This window comes from Mycteria americana, chromosome 22 (genome assembly GCF_035582795.1).
Source record: "Mycteria americana isolate JAX WOST 10 ecotype Jacksonville Zoo and Gardens chromosome 22, USCA_MyAme_1.0, whole genome shotgun sequence".
NCBI lineage: Eukaryota > Metazoa > Chordata > Aves > Ciconiiformes > Ciconiidae > Mycteria > Mycteria americana.
Window position 1 is genome coordinate 5,711,448 of NC_134386.1, and position 20,380 is coordinate 5,731,827.

At 42.7% G+C, this 20,380-nt stretch overlaps 1 protein-coding gene across 4 annotated transcripts in view; it reads right to left on the bottom strand.

The window, feature by feature from the left end:
- MYO1D (myosin ID) overlaps positions 1 to 20,380 on the bottom strand; it is a 196,340-nt gene that overhangs the window by 48,157 nt on the left and 127,803 nt on the right. For 2 of the 4 annotated variants that reach the window (XM_075523120.1, XM_075523119.1), the window contains exons 20-21: positions 16,487 to 16,600; positions 11,176 to 11,330 (exon numbers count right to left, since the gene is read on the bottom strand). In XM_075523120.1, the coding sequence (XP_075379235.1) occupies positions 11,176 to 11,330; positions 16,487 to 16,600 (269 nt within the window). Of the gene's footprint in view, positions 1 to 1,763; positions 2,295 to 9,442; positions 10,023 to 11,175; positions 11,331 to 16,486; positions 16,601 to 20,380 lie in introns of those variants that run through there. The other 2 variants (XM_075523121.1, XM_075523123.1) reach the window with 2 other exon arrangements.

Consider the following 20,380-nt stretch of genomic DNA (forward strand, 5'->3'; position numbering starts at 1 on the left):
TTAAGCAATAGCAAATCAAAACTGATTTAGGGATCTGAAGGACTGAAATGAAGCCAACATATTAAAACTAACCACAAAAATGATCACAACTACACTTATGCAAATCTTTTACATATTAGATAAAAAAACCAACACAGCTTTATTTAGGAATTTGGCACACTAAAGGGGAAAGAGAGCCATGGACGAAACATGGGAGCACTTATTTCACTGAGATATTAGGGCAAGAAACATAGCAGCAGAATTACAAGCTGGCAAAGGAGAATTTATAAGGAGAGCAATACACCAGGCTCAATATATTAAGTAGATATACTTCAATTTTATACCGAGAACTTGATTCCGCAGACTGGCTTTTCTTTTTCCAGCCTGCTTTTTAGCACAAGCTTTAAAACTTGAGCTCAGACATTAAGTTCTGGATCTGTTGTAAAAAGACAAAATAAAAGCTATAAAGTCTGTCAAGAAATAAAAGGGTTGGGTTTTGGTTCGGGGTTTTTTTGCAAAGTCAGGTTAGTTTCCACATTTAAATACTAATTTATTTGACCTTGGCTTCAGAAGGAATTGTTGGGACCCAGTATTTTTACCAAATATTTAGTCTCTATTTAAAAATTAACCTCCTTAGCCATTTTCAAAAATGTCAAGCACCAAGCTAGGGGTTTTTACCACATCCGGATTTTATCAGATAAATGCTCCACACTTTCCAGAAAAAAACAAAACGAAACCTACCCTCTAAGCATAACATTTTAGTTATGCGTGAAAGTCACTAATTACTTTTGAAAGAGCAGTCTCAGAAACATCAAGTGCCTTTTTGGGAACAATTAAAATATTAAGTTCACAAGATGAAATGAACTGGGCAAGCGATAAATGGAAGGAAAGCAAGCTTAAAAGACAAATTTTTGGCTCTGCTGAAGATGCTATAAAGTAGAAAACCAGAAGGAAAGTTTTGTTAATGTGTACTTTTACAATACTTTGTTTTACATAAGAATTTAACAAGTAGCAGAAATATTTCTGCTGAGGCTTATCAAATACCCAAAGACTTCAAGAGAAAAATGCATATTTTCCCGCATTGTTTCAAACATGACAGAAATGTAGTGAGCCTATTTACTTTATTAAATTTTTATCTCTTTATTAAAGCCTTAAAAATAACTGTTGTCCTCATCTTTACAAAAACACCTTTTTTGATATTTAGCAGCTCTCAGCAAAATTAAACGTGTGTAGTTAAAAGGCAAAGCTGTTCAGAAGCTTGGATCGGGACTGGGGTCCACAGAGGTGACGAACAGCAGCCACTAAACACCTTTAATCAGAAATAATGAGACTCAAGGTAGGAAAACCACCCTGTGAGCGACTCACTAGAAACACATGGGGAATGCATCAACTTATGCTAATAGCGAAGCATCACCTACGAGACATTTTTAATCTCCGAAGGTTTGTAACCAGTAGCTCCTGGGTGCCGACAACCCCGACCAGCGCCGTCGGCAGCAGCATCCCACATTACAGGGAAGGAAACAGGTTACACATTTTGGCCCAGGTCTGACAGTCGGTGGAAGAGCAGGCACTAAACACCAGAATCTGAACAAGTTTGAAGTTATGTGTTGACACCAAAAACGTATCTGCATCCGTTTTGAGTCCCAACCTGCATTTTTAAAAACATGCTGGTATAGTTACGGCAGACCACAGACTACGAGGACAGCGTAAAAGATTACTCCTCTCTAGTATCTTGTTTTCAGACGTAATATCCCTTCGCTTAAGCACATGAGGCAGATGGCATGAATTACAACCCCTTCCCCAAATTAAAACAAAAATATAAAAGTTTTATATGCCTGAGATTTGCGAAGCAGGGAGGTTCCCAGCACACAGACCGGCGGATGCCAGGACAGCTGCTCGGGGCAGATGGGTCCTTTGACAGCTTGATAATACTGACTTGCTGGTGAAACTAAGCCCTGGTAAGGCCGGCCAACATGGGGCCATCTGTTTACTGGAGAGGAAAGGCTCTTGGAACAGCAGGTAGCCAATGCTTTGGTTGAGAATTAAACCAACAGCAAGATCATCAGTATTTACAACCTTTACTTGTGCAACCGCATACGTACAGCTGGCAGCGTAACTCTGCCACGTCAGACTGCTCCTGCAGCGCCGCGCTCCGTTTCAAGATGCGGCTTGGGATTTTTGTACTACGGTTTGTACCACCGAAGGCTCTTCAGAAGACGCTTTCTGCTCGTGTCAGTTTGTTAACAGCGGGCAAGGTGATGGTTGGTGTCAAACTTTCACAGTCTTGAATGAATGCCAAGAGCTACAGTTCAAGACTGAAAATAATAATGCGGTCAGAAAGGTGTGATAATGAACACACTGCATACAGCAGATAGCCCATAAGAAACATTTTTGTAAGATGAAACATTCCCATTCACCTATTCCCACAATAATACCTTCTCAGGGGAAAAATCCACAGCACGCAGCATCAAAAGGGAAGCTCGGTTTGGAAGGCTGGCACGGTAGCTGGGGAATGCAGAAACTCCGTATCGCTGCACCACAGTGACTACGCAGGTGGGATTTCTTTAATTGTTTTTATATTCTGTTCATAAATTTCTCAAGGGCAGGCGGGAGCTGGACAGAGCCTCATAAAAGGGCACAGAAAATGTTAAGTGCTCTAAGGTATTAAAATGTTCATACTTATAAGTATGATGGCTTCTGCAACACCTAGAGAGGAGGAGGAGGAGGATGGGTTTGAATTTTCTATTCTAGGACACTGCAAAAGATGTATCTCAGCTTCTGACAGTCTAAATGCTATTTTTTCCCCCAGACCACAAATAATCCTTCCAGTTTCACACTGCTGCTATAGACTGTCCAAGAACAGAAAGGATTCACCTGTTTCAGCCCAGTAGATCCACTAGCCGGAGACAGGGAATGAACTGGGCAACTCAAATTACACTTTGCAAAAGGCTAATAAGACAAAACATCGTTTGTTAGTAATACATCACACTGGTGTGATGGGCTGGAGAGGACCTTTGGGTCACTGGAGAGCTGTTTTCATAGGAATAACAGTTACCGTGGAAACCTGGTTCTAAATTTTCAAAGTAATCAATGATTTTTTAAGTGCCCTGAATAAGACTTCCCAAATGCAAAACAATTTCAGAAAACCCCAAGCAACTTAACCATCAGAAAAGTCAAGCTCCTTCAAAGCACATCAAGCTCCAATAACTTCTCTTTTCTTCCAAGTTCTCCATCCCAGGAGGACCCTGAACATTTGCACAGAGCTTTAGCATCTAGGTGCTGCTTACAGAACGGAAAGCATCCAAGTTACATGGAGATGCTGGTATAAAGTAACTTGAACGCGTTTCAGCCACAGCAGAGTCCTCTTCCCGTGGATTTTAGAATTTGTGCCCACAATGGGAGCGGGACACGGGCAGACAAGGGAAGGAAAAACTGACCAATAAGCCTCTTCATACTCAAAGGAAGGCCATAAAATAACAATAAATTGCTACTATTCATGTTATCAGACAAAAGAATTGACTTTCAGACGTAGAGGGCAAGTACTCAAATAAAGGATTCACAATTTTGCTGCAAAAATTAAATCCATTCTCTTGGAAGCCCAAGTCCCTCTCTAGAGCTCATTTTATTCTCAGTATTACAAATCCAGGACTGCCGGAGACAAAGTGTTTTTTCCATGCCAGGAACATATTGAGAAGCGTAACCAAAAGCTACTTTTCCACTGGAATATGAGATGGGGAAGGCCAGGGAGTTCAGGACCCATTTCAGAGACAGTGCACGAACTCTGCCGCAGCAGCAGCATCGGGAAGATGAGTTTTAAGAAAGGAAACGAACCTCTTCTGAGTTCCTGAATGAGTTCCCTTCTAGCAGGACAAGTGTTTGTAAAACTCAGTCACGTCAACAGTTGAAGAAATGTTTTCCAAAATAGAAAAGAATTAAAAAAGAGAGCGTGCTTCATCGGGGTGCTAGCACTCCTCTTGTTCATGCCCTGGAGTCACCAAAAGCAACAAATCTTTAATCTATGCAAGGTATTTTCCAAAGGAAAACTGTCATTGCTTAATCTAAGCTACAACTGTGAGGTCGATAAACCCACAGAGGAATTACCAGAGATGATTATAAAGATAATAAATTAGCCAAAGGTAAATCTTAGCTAAATCCTAGAAAATTTTTTTAAGTCACTAAGACAAGCGAAGAGAATTAACCCAATTTTTCCAGTTTAAGCATTTTTAAAAATTTATTTTGTATAAGGAAACTATTTTTCCTTTTGCCACTACTCTTCTGCAGGGTCGAGTACCTGGTGCTTAAAAGCTGACAGCTAACTGTGGGTTAGGGCTCTCCCTCAAAACACAGCGGAATTTTACTAAAAATTCATTATGAATAGAAATCCTGTACAGAAACAAAGCTCAAGCACTGAAAGAAATGTTAGGGAAGAGTCTGATATGAATAAAGTCTGGTCCTTTGTCAGGCTCCAGCCGCCGCTAACAATGGTGTCAGCCACTGGCACGGCTGAATCAGAACTAAACACGGGTTAGTTGGCAGCGGTGACAAAGGACAAATCGTATTAAACAGCAATTTAGAAGCAGTTTGTTTCCAGCCCGCTTTTCCGAAGCGGTGCTCAACTCCTTTTGATCTCGTCTAGCCTACAAGAAATCACCAGCATCGACGGAAACTTCCAGTTAAAGCGTACTCATCACCGGCCCGGCTGCCGGCGCCGCTGACACCCACTGTCAGTTAATGGATAATTTTCATAAGCGTTCACAAAGCTTAAGTGACAGATTAATTTGATACCAGCAGTTGTAACACCCTTCCTTTGTGTGGAGGCTTTCTGCCTTATGAGATGGTTATTTCCTTGGAGTAAGGTCGCTTTGTCAGCACCACACCATCACACTTGTGTTTTCAAATACCAGGTTGCGCTCCTCTTTCTTTCTTTGTCCCAGAAAACCAAGAATACGAATCCCCATCGTCTCCTCCAGATTGGTGCTGACTACAGAGAAGACGCTTCTGTTTTAACTCACGTGTAAATCTATTAGTCTCAGCAGTTAATCAGGGCTTCTACAAGAGAAAGGCAAACAGCTTTAAAAGAAAGGAACAATTTTAAATTGATTAAAATCAGTGCAGTTTTGTTATGAAAGAGCATCTTTATAACAAATTGAAGTGTTTTTAACCTCTTGCATGACACCTGGGCCTGAGCTGGAAGGTCCATTTACTCATATCAGTGGAAAAAATTAAAATAAAAAAAATACTGAATCAATTTTAATCAAACTGGGCTCTCCTACTTAATGATTTGTGTTCCAGACCGTGCTCATAATTGAGCCGAGGATTTTCTCCTAAACAAGAAAAATAAAATCATGTTGAATCTCCTCTGTCTTTTTTTACAAAGAGCATAAAAAAATGTGTAAAATGCTAGTCCTCACCCTTGCACAATGGATTGAAAATGTGTATTTACAGAGTGTTTCTTTCCATCTATCTGACAAACATCTCGGCATTCATACTATTAACAAAAATCACCCAGTAGGCAGCACTCTGAGCTTCACCTTAAACACCACTATTTAGATAATGGCAAATTTTAAAATCTTTCACTTAAACGTGTTTGCAGGAAGCTTTTACAACATGAACTGTTGCAAAGAGCAAAAACCCAGAAAACACATTTGTGAGTTCTTCTATTTGTACTAAATATACTTAATCTCCCCAAATTGCCTGCAATTGTGGCTAGGTTTTATTCTGACACTTGATTTATGTTGTTCAGGGGGATGAGGGCCATACTACACTCATCCAAAGTTTTAAGCAATCCTAGCGAAACTAGTGTTTACGGCTAAAGCTTTGAATACCAGGAAAGCAGTCAGAAGCGCACTTTTTTCCCCCCAAAGAAAGGCTTTTCTGAATGCCTTAAAGCGGTCTCCCCTAGGCTGGGCACACCACAGCCCCAAGCTCAGCTTAGGTCTCTCCCATGTCCATTCAAGGGGTGAGCAGCCTCCACCCCCCCAGTGCAACGCAACCCCACCTCTCCCCCTTCCAGGCTCCCTGCTTAGACCGTGAGCTCTTTGGACCAGGACCCGTTTGTTTATGGTATTTAGCATAATACAGCTTTAATCCCAGATAGATCCCCTACGTGCCACCGCACTGCTGACGGCAGGCAAAGAAAGGTGCGCTTTGTAAGGATGCGCTTCCCCACGCAAATCCTGCTTAGTACGGAAGCCTGGGCAAACCGTGCCCCTTGCACCAAAAGTGTTTCTATTTCAGTTTGTTTTGAAAGGCTGATGGCGCAGATTCCCACCCAATTTTTTTACGTATATGTATATATACATATACTTTCCACATTTTTACATATATGCATATATAAATACAGACATGTATTTTCTCCAATTTTTACATATATGCATATATAAATACATGTATATACGTATATTTTTCCCCGGTTTTTGACATAAGTATGTGTAAATTATACATACACTCTCACATTCCTGTATTACATACAGACGATACATGTGCACGTGACACTAAGTCTAATAACCAAACCTCTCCACTCCCACAATCAAATAAATTGCTACCATCTCGGCTAATGTAACAAAATGCACAGATGGAGCAAAATTACAATACTTAAGGCATGTAAAAGGGAAAGCCGAGGAACGTAATCTTCCTAAAGACACCTTCGTGCCAAACCAGAGAGAGCCCTGCGTGGAATAAGACCAGGGTAACAGGCTTTAGTGGAGCCTACAGCCCATCGTATTCGTTTGAGATCCATTTCTATGAATCACTGCTTGGTCAGTAGCGTAGCAGTGCCCATGCAACTGGCTCTAAGGCATGCCAGTTTAAGAACCCAGAACTAAACAAAATTAATCCAGTGCACACTAATGATTAAAATTGGCTGACAGGTCTCAAAGTGCAATGGAAAATACAAAATTATCCTTATGCAAGTGATTTTCTGCTGGGGTTCTGCAGGGATTGCTTTTTACTGTTCTTTTAACTCCTCCTTCCCTTCAGCAATCCTGGAAGAAAACCGGAGACTGTGGTTGCAGACAATACGGGGATTAGGGGAACAGAAAGCATCGAAGAGAGCAGGCCACTGATACACATTGATCTGAACTGCGTGGGTAAGTCAGACAAAACCTACTGTGATGTGTTCTAACAGAGACAAAAAATTTCAATTCTTTAAGTTAGGGGGTGCTGCAGAACGGAGCACAGTGCTTGGAAACAAAGGATGGGTCTCAGTCACCGTCGGTGATGACATCTGAGCTGCCTTTACAATCCACGGCGTTTAGATCATGCCACTTCCACGCTGCAGGGAGGACCAGACACAGGAGGCGACACACGCAGCGAGAGCCACAAGAGGATGAGAGTAAAAGCAATTAGTGCTTTGGAAACTGGCTAGGATCAGGTCTTCTCTGGTGAAGTACAGCTCTGAAGTACATCCAGAAAGAGTCCTCAATATGTTGGACTGATCAGTTGAGACATCTTCTAGAGGCTTAAGGACCACGAAGCAACGTGGGTGTAAAAGATGGGAAGGATAAATCCTTTCCTGGCTGATAATCCTCCCCTTTTATACCCACCCTCACTCCTCCAAGAGCTCCTCAGGTCCCTTTCTCCTGAACATGGGCTCCAACACTTGAAGGGACACTGTGGCCACATCCACAGCTTCTGAGAGCTGTGTCCCCTGCGCGGTAAGCAAGAGCTTGGGCAAACCAACAACGAGCGCAACGCGCTACCCTCATCACTTCAGAGCATCTCTTCTTCCTGCCAAGCAGCGTAAGAGAGCCCCGTGATCCAAATTTCATACGCTTGCTCCTACGAGGGACCACCCAACACGCTGAGCTGCTAGAGGATTTTTCCAGCTATTTCATGCACTCTGCTTAATCGCAGCTCTTCTCACCCGGCATGCACAAGGGCTCTGAGACAGCCACAGCTGGAGAACAGCAAGGAAAACACCCAGGCGAACTCAAGTTCATGGACACATCTAAACCCTGTTCTGCAGGCAGGCATGAGCTTACTGTGGCCATTACTTCAGCATCTCAGCTGGCTTTGCCATCATTTCTGTTGGGAATTCAGTTACCTAAATAATTGCACTGTTAAAAAAAATAATAATCTAGCTGATATATTAGAAGTATGACCCAAACACCAGTTAACTTGACTACATTCAATTAATTGTCTTAACCAGCAGAGTCGCTACTCCCAAATTTTATAGCTCATAAAAGCATCATGTTAGTTTTATCTTCGAATCATAGAACCGTTTAGGTTGGAAAAGACCTTTAAGATCATCAAGTCCAACCATTAACCTAACACTGCCAAGTCCACCACTACACCATGTCCCTAAGCACCACATCTACACGGCTTTTAAATACCCGCAAGGATGGTGACTCAACCACTTCCCTGGGCAGCCCCTTCCAATGCTGGACAACCCTTTCGATGAAGAAATTTTTCCTAATATCCAATCTAAACCTCCCCTGGTGCAGCTTGAGGCTGTTTCCTCTTGTCCTAAATGCTATATAGTTTAAATTATAAAATGCTTTTATGCTATATAAATACTAATTTGTGACCACAACCTGAAAGTAAGAAAAATCCTACTAGGAATAATTTTAAAAAGATGCAGCTTTGGGCAGACTTTCATGGGCAAAGGGAAAAGACGTGAACTCAGGCAATACGGTCCCAAATTTGAAGCCTTTATGCCGAAGAACAGGGACAGCGTAACTTCTCCAAAAGCAGCGGCCAGAATACAGCGCCTAAAGACATCACCTCTAAGCTTTATGCCCCACCTATTTTTTGCTGAAAATTTCCAAAAATTCCCAACACATGATGTGTCAGCATTGAAGAAGGGTTTGGAAAAATTATAAAAACTGAAACAAAGCATCTGAATTAGAAGGTTTAGGCATCCTCAGCACAGATGTCACCACCAGCCGCCTCCTCATCTTTCCTACACACCAATACAGAATGGCATAGAATTTTACACGATTCTATTACACAACTATTTAAGTATCACTACCTACTGCACTGTACCTAACCAAGGGCAGCTGTGCAACCTTACCCTTGCTAAAACCTCGTAACAGGGGTTTTAGGGCTGGCATCGAGATGGCTGGACATGACTTTGTATGTTCAGAGGGGACCATAAGTGAGACCCCCTGTAACCCAAGGAAGCTGCTCCCCACGTCCCAGGTGGAGCACAGCTCTGAAGTCCCATTACAGGGTCACCCGGCGATTGAACTTTCAGGCTCAAGATTTTACTGCTGGATCCACTTTCTTTTCACAGCAACCACCTTCTGACAGGCAGGACAGAGAAACCTGACACTTGCCATGAGGCACACGGCGACTTTCAGCTAATCCCGTTTAATGAGGAATTCCCAAAGCGCCTCTCAAGCAAGGGGTCAGCTAATCCCATTCACTGACAAGATTTTTTTACTCTTAGAAAATGGAAAGTGGCTGAAAACAAGAATATTTCCTTTTATTTTGATTTATAGATATTGCTTTGAAGAGGGAAACCATGACATTTAGATACTTAGAAAATTAAATGTGAGCTGTTCCTGTACATTACCGTTAAACCAGTAACTTTTATTAGATGTGGGAGAAAAAGGGGCTTTTAGACCAGCTCTCCCATTTAACCAGCTGTGCTGAGAGCTGTCATTTGAAGCAGTAAAAAAATGTTAATATTGTATTAAGTGAAGATTAAACAGCATATAAAAGTATCGAACTGCCGTTCTACTACAGACAGTGATTAGATAAAAGCGAATTATTTTTAAAGGTAAAATGTCATTGTTAAATCAGTATAAGAAATTGAAAATCAATAGTTATATGAAAGGTGCAATATTTTAGACTGATGGCCACACAATATACTTTCTTAAAATGAAGAACATGTGCCTCATACTGAGCTATACTGGATACGTGACAAAAAGGCTGGGTACTTCATAGTAACGTCCGAGCAAAAGGAACAGCAAACCAGGGCAGTCAGAACACTGAACATACAGGATCTGGAGTGTAATCAACGGTTTTTCACAGCTCTTCCCACCATTACAGACTTGTGAAGGCACCGAAGAGCATCAGCTATCTCAAGAAGATGTCACCTGTGTTCAAAACATGCCAGGCATGAAAGAACTCCAGCTACTTCACAGGATTCCCGAAATGAAGTGTGTTGCTATACAATACCCATATCTCCTGAGCCTTCAAGAGTAGCTACCTTTTTACCTAAACTATATTTAGGTAAAAGCAAAAACAGAGAATGTTTTCTGTTGCTTTTCAGCACTGAGTTTCCCAAAACAAGTTATGCCAATGCTGAGAATTCATTTCAAATGAACTTAGCACCTACCTCCAGCAGCGGTGAGAAGCGGCTAAATCGGCATGCTCTTCTTGAATTCATGAAAAAAATTACCCAGGGACCTAACGTAACTTAAATTCACTCTCATTGTCCTGCCACTTGTAGCTCTGTATGAATATTTACCTATAAAGATTCCTCTTTATGGGTCAAAAACGGAGCATGATATTGTGAATGGCAAAAGCCAACGCTGTATGTGATGCTGAACAACATCAATCCTCACGAGACTCTGTTCTGGAGGAGTAAGGGAACAACTCTGAAGGCCTGTTCACTCCACACACCATTTCTCTACAGAGTTACTTTTATGTGATTGCCTGCAATGCAGTCACTGCTGTGATGCTTGTCTGGACAGTCCCAAATTTGCTCTACTGTATAAAGGGGATTATTGCTAGTTCAGCCTGTAGCTACACGAAGCTCAACGCAAGATAACCGCTTAAGTGTTCAGTCCACCAATAAAACAGCTTTTGCACGTTGATTTACACGAGAGACAATTTTCAGGAAACAGAGATGACATTTTACAGCTCAAGCAATAAATCATCTACTGATACTGGGGGCAGGGGCAGCAATTTGGGAAAGGAATAGCTATATCTTAATTCTACATGTAAAGAGTTTGACTGTAAGAAGCATTCAGGAGACATTGTGACACACTCAAAATGCCTCTTCAGTGATATTTGTCCCCAAGCACCCATGCGCTAACAAACACATACAGGGAAGGTAGAAAGGGAAAGCAGGAGCTAAAAAGCATGTTCCAAAAATGCAAGGAAAAAAACGTTGTTCTGGTATCCTAGTAATGGGGTGAAGCAACACAGATAAAGCTCAAGACTGGTATCAAAATGACTTCAGGGAAAGCGTCTGATTTGGCACGCTAGACTGAGTCTTCAACAAAATCCATCCCCAACACTGACCTCTTGAAGTGACTTGCCAGGACTCCCACCAGCTCTCCAATCCTGCTGTCGTTAGAGGGCTCTTTACTGAAGAGACAGACAATGAGATCCTTGTTGTCTTTTGTGTGGAAGACCACGAGCTGGTCCTTTCCATTGGAGACGCTCAATCCTATCAACTGTGAAGAGAAAGCAAGAACAACGTTATGTATGTTGATATATCTTTGCTACTCACCAGGCTAGTTCTCTCCTCTCCAGGATGCCGTGCTTGCTCTCAACATCCACCTCTACCAGAGAGCGCAGGGCAATGGCAGTGTGCCAGTCCTCACACTTGCTGAAAAAGTCAAGGTGAAACAACGGGGTTTTTTTGGAAGTCAACAGTCTCAAAGGTGCGAGGAAATTTTACCGTCTAGACTGGGTTCACTCTGAGCAACTCCTGCCAAGCAGCACTGTCCCGTGTTACTGTAGTGCCCTTCTGCCTACCCAATACCATGGGCCACCCACCAAAGAGCGCAGCGGGTGGAATTCTAACCGCTGAAGCTTGCTTTCCCAAAAATCTCACACTGGATGACACCACATCGCTCAGCGGCAGAGCCACAAGCCTGCTTTTATTTCTTTTCAAAGGAAACCAACAATAACCATGAGTACAGCCAACAACCGTCTTCGAATTCACATACGCAGCGCTGGGAACGCAACGATACGCAGATAACGTAAGAATGAAGTTTACTGAAAGCCTAAACATCTTGATGAAGAATATAAGTTGCAAAGCCGTGATGATTCCAGTATTTAGGCATGGATTATGGTCTTGCTGTTCTGACAAAATAAAAAGGTGCGGGGTTTTGGTTTGGGTTTTTGTTTGGTGGGGTTTTTTTGTCTGTTAAGTAACTGCTGCTTGGCATATTAAAAGCTTTGTCCTCATCATCTCACAAAGCAAAAGCAGGAAACTTTTAGGAGTGGCAATGGCAATCTGGGTACACAGGCTATTCAGATGAATATTAGAAAAAGCAAAAAATGAATCTGTGCAGGGGAAACAAAATATAAGGATGGCAAAAGAAAGTTCAAGAGGCAAGTACATTTAACAAACCGGTGCTAAAAAAATAAAATTAAAAAAAAAAGAGAGAGAAAGGCAAAAGAATGATAAGTACAGAGAGAGACTAGAGCAGACCTTCCCTGTCCACCAAAGGACCACACGACCCCTTTGAGTCATCCAGAGATTTGCAGAGAGAAGCCACATTCTCCTAAAAGTGAGAGGCACCAATATACCATTCTGTGGAAATGAAAGTCTCATTATTCCCTCCTTAAAGAAAAAAGCCTTCTATGTAACCCCACTGCCTGTGCTGGAAAGGATATTAGCACCAGTCGAGCTGGAGACTACTCACTCCTTTCAGAAGCATGAATCATATTCAGAAACAGTCTGGATCTGAACGTTTGGTTTAGCAGTCACAACGTATTATTTCCAAGAAACCTGCTCCAGCTCTGGATGTCTAACACATACCAGACAGCAGCACCGTCCCAGAAAAGCACGCTACAACCAACATACAGCAGTGCAGTCTGTGCCCGATTTTCTGGATAAAACACTACACAAGTTTAGAATCGCTCGTATTTTGTTGGCTTTTTATCACAGTACAACAGCCTGTCTGCACTACACAATTGCTGATATTTTAAACACTGAGCAGAGACCTCCTGCTACCAGTTACGTATACCCAGCACAGGTGGAGTTTATTCTCTGCTGTTCACACTATTTTGAGGTTATGAAATACTTTAAAAACAAGCTACACTTCATGCACAGACATTAACAGCTGCCTGGGTTTATAGCGTCCCTTAAAATTAATTTGCATGCTTAAATAACATCCTGTGAGCACAATAGCACCACAGGGACGGCTGCCATCAAGGTTTTAAATGTGCACCAAGTGTGAAAGATGAACAAGTTGAAATATCTGGATTTGAAAAGCCTATTTAAATATTAATTATTCAACAGAACCATGTGAAAAGTCCAAGAGCCCTTCAAAATTTTCCTATTTCACCCCTCCCCATAAGACTATCGGAACAAATAAATATAACACGAAAGAAATAATTTCAGAGGAGGTGCTTTTCTCAGTATTTACAAACACTAATATTAGCTCTGCTTGAAGATCAGGAAAAAATTCTCAGGATCCACAGAACATCCTTTATTGTATTCACCACTGTACTGGGAAAGGTAGTTGCAAGATCCTTTCTGCTGCTCAGTCGCCTGTTAATTCCCTTCTGCCATTATCTGTTTATTTTCTCTCCAGGTAAGAACAAAAAGATAATTGCATATTGGTACTTCTGAGGCAACTGCCAGAACGCCTGCACACAGAAAGTCCCCCAAAGTATCATCTCAATCCAGCGAAATAGTCAGGGTTGAAAGGACAGGTATTGCTTTGTCATCATTTGCACAGCATTACGGGTTCCTCACACAGGACACAAAATAACAGAACGCAGAGCCTGCGACCCGAGCAGGCACGCGTTAATGGGCTACGCTTAAACCATTTACATGTAAGCATAGGTAAAGGAGACGGGGAACTGTAGTGTGATTTCTTCAGCTGAAAACAAGTTTCTGGTCGTAACAGACATCAGCTGACTGTCTCCAGTGAGATTTCCATGGAAACACCATCCCTGAGGATGCTGCCGTGTTGATAGGGTGCTTTCGAGACGCTGATGGCGAGCAGCACGGCTAACAGGCAGGCGAATTTCAGCTGGGTTCACCTTTACATATCGGAAGGGCAATCCACCTTCCCCAGTGCACACGCATCTTTCTAGTAGGACGTATCTGATATGCCGATATACATCAAGACTGCTGTAATTATTATCCATTTGCTTCTCAAAAATCTTCGTGTCAGTTCAAACAATTGTTCTTTCCTCGAAAGGGAAGGAATCTCTGTATCACTAACTGGCTCCTTACACCACCTCCCTGTACGCTGTAAAAGGGTTTCCACACAAGAAGGGATCGGGCATGCAGAAAAACGAGAGAGAGTGTGCAAGGCAGCTCAAGAGGTGAAAGACAACGCCTATTCAAATCATTAAGTAACAAAATATAAAACATAACTACAAAAAGGAAAAAACAACTGCATTATAGCATTAACCATTTGCCAGAGTTCGATTTAAGAAATCCTGGCAAAAGAAACACAAGTATTTCATGTACTGCGTATGAACCAAATACGTTTCCAAACTCTCTCCTCCTCTCCCCTCTTCCTGCGGCGCAGAGCGGGGTCAGCAGTAAATCAACAGGATCAGGGAGCACGCCCTAGCACCATGGTGCAATCCTGGGGCGTACGTGCAGATTTTCTACTGTTCCCCAGGACCACAGTGCAGGAGAAGCAGGTAAGAGGAGAGGCTGTGGCCAACAGAGCAGAAATTTATCACTACAGCATTTACCAGAGATAGCTTTCATCAAACTTCCACTCTGGAATATTTTTCTGACACCTGTATGAGTCAGTGAAGGGTCTTTTGGATCCATCCCTCCTGTGCAAGTACTCCAGGACCACTTCACAGTTGCTCAGGTCAAGGAAACCGTTCAGTCAAAGCAGCCTTGTGGCAGGTTGCTAAAGGGAATAATTGCAGATCTACAAATAAAGCTGATTTATATTTATGGAAATTTAAGTATTCTAAGAGCAAGAGACCTATATGCACAGACCATTAACTGTTTTGCTGCCAGAGGAAATGCAAAGCAGCCCGCCAACACACAGCCTGCGCTACAGCACTCTGTCTGAATGGATGCTCTATTTTAGACATCTGTGTTTCGTGAAAAAAACCCAATAATTACGGACATTTCTAAGTAACAGATATTCTACAGGCAACCTACAAATTGTATCCGACTTGCTCGCCTCCTTTAATTTTTAAGGCATTAAGGATTTCAGAGGAAAGCATTCAGGCTACCAACACACTGACCTGGTCTTGTGCTGTTACATGAATGTACAAGCTCCACAGGTGTCCATCAGACACACAGGTAAAGCAGACGTTTTTCTAAAGCTGTGATAAATACAGATTTACCTGTAATTACTAATGTAATAAGTGCATTGAAATGGCCTAGCCATTTTGTATAAGGTAAGAGTGCAGAAAACTAATAGCGAGAAATTGCAATAGACAAAATTCCACCTTGTCCACCTGAGTTCACCTTGATACTTCACAAAAACCCACCCGTCTAGGAAAAACACTCTGCTTAGAGTCTCTGTGTATTTGAGCAAGTTGGTTTGCACAAGCAGGAGCCAGCCATTTAGCAGCGTAACCTGCTGACAATTTCATTTTGCACAATTAAGAGATAATGTCACTAGAACAGAACATCAACTGAGGAAAATGACCTGCAGCTGCTAACTCCCTGGCAGGAACGTCTTTTCAAAACAAGAGACACTGCCATGGAGACGTTGCTTTGCTACAGCGAATGCTCTTACTAGGGCAAGCAAGCAAGGAGACGAGCACGCTGCTCCACGCACACGCTGCGGTGGGTGGTCGGTGCGCAGCTCAGGTGGATCACCAGCAAGGAGGTTAGAAGAGGAGCTATAAAACCGACATTATGGATGCAGTCTGAGCTAATCGTTCACTCCACATTTGCAGATTAGATTTCACCATTACCCTAATCCCATCGCTGCTGTTTTAGCAATATGGGGCTGCCAGACTTATTATTTCTCCAAATGCAAACGTCCCAACAAATTTGTGTACGACATTTCCAAGCAACCCAGGCAGGTTCTGTAGGTTTAAGATAACCGTCGTAGTGTTACCTCAGGCTGAGGAAAACAAACAAGCAGTTGAATCCACACTCCAGGATGCTGAAGAGCTGAGGTTTTCCCCCATCCCCCTTCCTACCAGTGATAATCTGCTGCTCTGTCACTGGCAGCTAAACTCTGCTACCCCAAAGGCCAGAAACCTCACTATAATCCCAAATTTAGCTTTGATAAGATTTACATTAAACATGAACAAATGTAAAATAAAAAAAATTCAAACATGACACGAAGGATCAAACAAACCCCCAGAGACACAGAAATTGTGTCATAAGCTGCTGTGAAATGCTAACCCCCTTACGGGGCCAAGATCTTGCGGTGCACAGCAAATGAAAAACAAAATAGAAGAGCGAGCAGAAGAGAGTGTGATAAGCAGGTTGGTTTCTAGCTTGTATTTTATGCACTGAAATTAAAAGCTAACATGATGCATCAGTGTTGTAGATAACTGTACTATAACTGTTTTAAAGACATTAAATATATTAAAAATTGTAAACCAAGGTCTTTTTCCATTTTATGGATATGAAAATGGAGCTAAACAGTAGATGCACTGCCCATGACGAAGAGAGCCCGAGATGAGATTCCCCCATCCTTGCACTTACATTATAGAGGGGGATGGTCTTCATCACTTTGTACTGCTTCATAGGGTCCATCTTATAAAGGTGTCGATCAGTAATGAAGATTGCTCTGTCCTCCACCTTATTAAAGCGATTGACCTGTAAAGAAGCAAATTTTCAGTCCCACTAATCACTGCAAGAACATGCAGAATAAAACTTTGCAGCAGTAAATATGCAAAACTCACATAGCTCTGAAACAGGTTTTCTCCACAGATCTTGAAACAGTGAAAAGGGAAGACGGACCCCACAATCCCATTTTACAAACAGAGAAACGCAGTCTCGGAGAAGCAACATTCCCAGAGTTATCCAGCAGGGCTGGCGCAACCTGGGAGAGCCCACGGCCTCAATCAGATACGGGACAGATGCTTTCCCCTAGCAACATTCAACCTGCGTCCTGCCCACTGGCAGACACCAAGGCCAAGGCAGGTGGCTGTTGTTCCGACATTATACACGTGCCTTTGTCACCCCAAAAGCATGACCCGGAATACCTGCCCCGCAGAGCCAAACAGGGTGTCACCAGGGCCTGTGACAGTCCAGACCTGAGGCATTTGAAAGCAGATGCTTTGGCCCATCCTAAATTTGAGTGGGTCCCATTTCCCTCTTTTAAAACATCTGTGCCTTGGACGTAGCTAAGCAACTTGCCCAAGAAGTGGAAAACCTGGACAACCACCCTTCCCCTGCCCGTTAGTGGATGTGTTAGCTGAGTACGGGCACACTCCACCAGTTTTGCTGAAGTTGTGCCACTCTGCAAGAAGGACGAAGAGACTGGATGGGCCAGATGGAGCCCGGGAGAGCCAAGCCTGTACGCTGGGACCTAGGCAACCAGCTGGTAGGAGGAAGGCAAGGTTATTTCTTGGCAAGCAGCAGACCCAAGCTGGAGTGCCCTCAGGCTGCAAGGAGTACTGAACACCACCCTCTCCATTCCTAAGCAAGAAAGGCAGAGCAAGAGCACAGCCAGTCTGGTCTAAAGGCTCACTGCCATTGAGAACAATGTCCTGTTGCCCCTTCCAGGAGGTCCTAACCCCACACCCTGAGCCAGCTCTGGTGCTTATCAGCCCTTTCAATTCATTAACCTGACAAAAATCTGCCCTTTTTGTGAACTTAGCGAGGGAAGGGCACAACGAGCATCAGAGCCGGGGCAAGGGAAAGAGGGTGAGGCTCTGGGTAGCGATAAACAGGGGAAGAAAACAGGACAGCTCTGTTCAGCAGCAGCGAGCTACGAGATCAGTTCAGACGTGCCAGACCTGTACTGTGAGTACAGCAGGTTCTTCTATAGAGGTGGGCATCGCTCAACCCATATTTTAACTTGACTTTGTGTTCTGTTACGGACATGGTATTCAAGGCAAGGATGTCTACAGATCACTGGTGGGCTCAAGCTCCTCAAAAGCAATGCTTTAAACAGGAGCTCGCTGTCCAACTACGGTGTCTAGGGCTATTCTGGGAACACGTTGAGCAGAGCTACAGCATCCAGCAAACTTCTAGACCAAACAAGAAAGCACCCAGAGGCATCTGTGCACCTCTAAGGTTAACTGACCACTGAGTGAGCTTTTGTTTTGTTTTTTTGTTAAATGCTTGTACCATTCTCAGGTTATTTGGAATCTAGACTCTGGTCCCCTGACTCCCACTCCACTCCTGTAAGATAATTACTACCAAGAAAATCATAGTGCACTACAAACAACTTTAATACTGGCTTCCAAAAAGAGGCAAAGGTGTTTTAATCTTCAAATGACTGTACCCTCTGACAAAGGTAGGGTACAGAGGAGATGGAGCTAGACTTCTTGGAGAAGTACAGCAAAAGGACAAGGCAATGGGCAGAAGATGCAGCAGTAGAAAAGTCCAACTGGACATAAGGGAAAAAAATCTCCCCTGGAGGGTGACAGCCCTGGGACAGGGCTCAGAGAGGTCGTGTCACCTTCATCCTCGGGGATTTTCAAAACTCCGCTGACTGAGAGTCTGAGCAACCTCATCTAACTCTGCCGTTAGCCCTGCTCAGAGCAGGAGGTTGGAGCCCAGACCTCCAGAGGTCCCTTCCCAGCGAAATCATTCTGCGATTTCCTCAGCCCATACGCTACCAAGAAAATAGACTTCACAGGATCTGAAATATTCTGACAGTTTCTAGTAGTTCAGCAAACACAGCTTAGTGTCGCCACTGGGAAACATTAATATCTTAATATCTTAATGTTGTCACTGGGCTCTACAGTTGTAAATTTAAGACCAATTACAGATACATGCTATAATTCAGTAAGAACCATTAGGTGCCTGCTGAGGCAAACCACTATATTATCACCTGTAATCTCACTGGCAGTCAAGAGCAGCAGAGATTATCTGAATATATATCTCCCAACCCTCATGGAATAATCTTAGGCATACTCAAGAAGTTGGTTGACTTTAATTTGAACTCAAAATACTATCCACCCGGGACACTGATTGCATAACCAGGCACTCAATGTATGGGGAAAACAAGCTCCGTCTCGTAGTATACTTATGGTTTTTGTGTGGATCAACCCGAAAACTTTTTTTTTTTTAAATACCAATTATACATAACAGTTCTGATAAGGTAAAAATTAACTGTTGGAAGATGGCAATATGTGAACCCCTCAGCAAGTGCAGTTGAAAACAGCCAAGGGCGTAGCCCCACGTCCCAGTATTTTGTTGCGGTTCACGCATCCAGTTTCTATGTAGTAAGAGCAATGGGAGAACAGATTATTTAAGCACCAGCCAATGATGCAAAGTAGCAGACATGGCCCAGCAGCAAGCCATGTACAGTGGTCATATAATGACATAATTTCTCTTATTTCTAGGTATTCTGGCATTCTGAATTCATGTCTATTTTTGGCCACCAAAGAGATCTCCAGCAACAGCATCCTTCCAGTACCTGACAAATTAAATCACCAAAACTGCTGTCAAATACCACAAAAGCACCTCTGGAAAATTATTGTAAAAATATGCAACTGGTTATTAAAAATGTACTCATTCAAAGGATACAAGATACTAAATGTTGTACCTTCACAGTAACATCTGATCTGGGGAAGATCCGGAAGACTGAAGATAATAAATCGCTATTCCACACCTTATGGAATCAGTGTGATTGTTTACAAAAATAGAAGTGGGAAGATCATGTTACGACAGGAAATAAAATTATGTTCTCTCCAGAGAAGTGTTTTATACCCTGGGATCATGCCTTTATTCATATCTCCTTTCTAAACACAGATCATTTAAACTCCCCCCATCCCACCGCAACTCACCACAAATATTCTTCTAGGCTGCTGGTAACGTTAGGCTCCAGCAAGTGGGGTTTTCACAGAGGAAACACACGTCTAACTAACATTATAATTAATTTGTCCAGGAAATACTACACCAAAGGAGAACATCTGATGCCACCTAGACTTTCAGATACCCCAAGAGGCTGGGTACTAAAGTGTCACCAGCAAGATGCAAAGTTTTGTCAAAAGCAAGTGAGAAAGTAGGACACAAAGTAGGAAGTATTTTTTACTAAGGCAAAGCTGGAGTCATCGGTGTATCACAGTCACAGAGATATTTATTAATCAACCGAGAAGGGTAGACAAGGGTGAGACGTGATGAGGCGTATGAACATAAATAGGATTTTCCTAGGTTAAGTCAGGAGACAATTGAAGAACTCAAATATTCTCAGTCAACAGGCAGCAGAGTGGCAAAGTTCAGAGCAGATAAAGGCAAAAAATGCAAATTGGAGAGCTACATGACAGCTTTAAATTAACGGCACCAACTCAGAAAAAGTAACCGAAGATGATTTTAGACAGCTCTGGATAGATCTTGGCACAAACATGCGAGGCAGCTGAAAACAAGCAAGGCGTTAGCATGCGGTGAAGACTAGCATGGGGAATAATGTCCTGGGTGCCA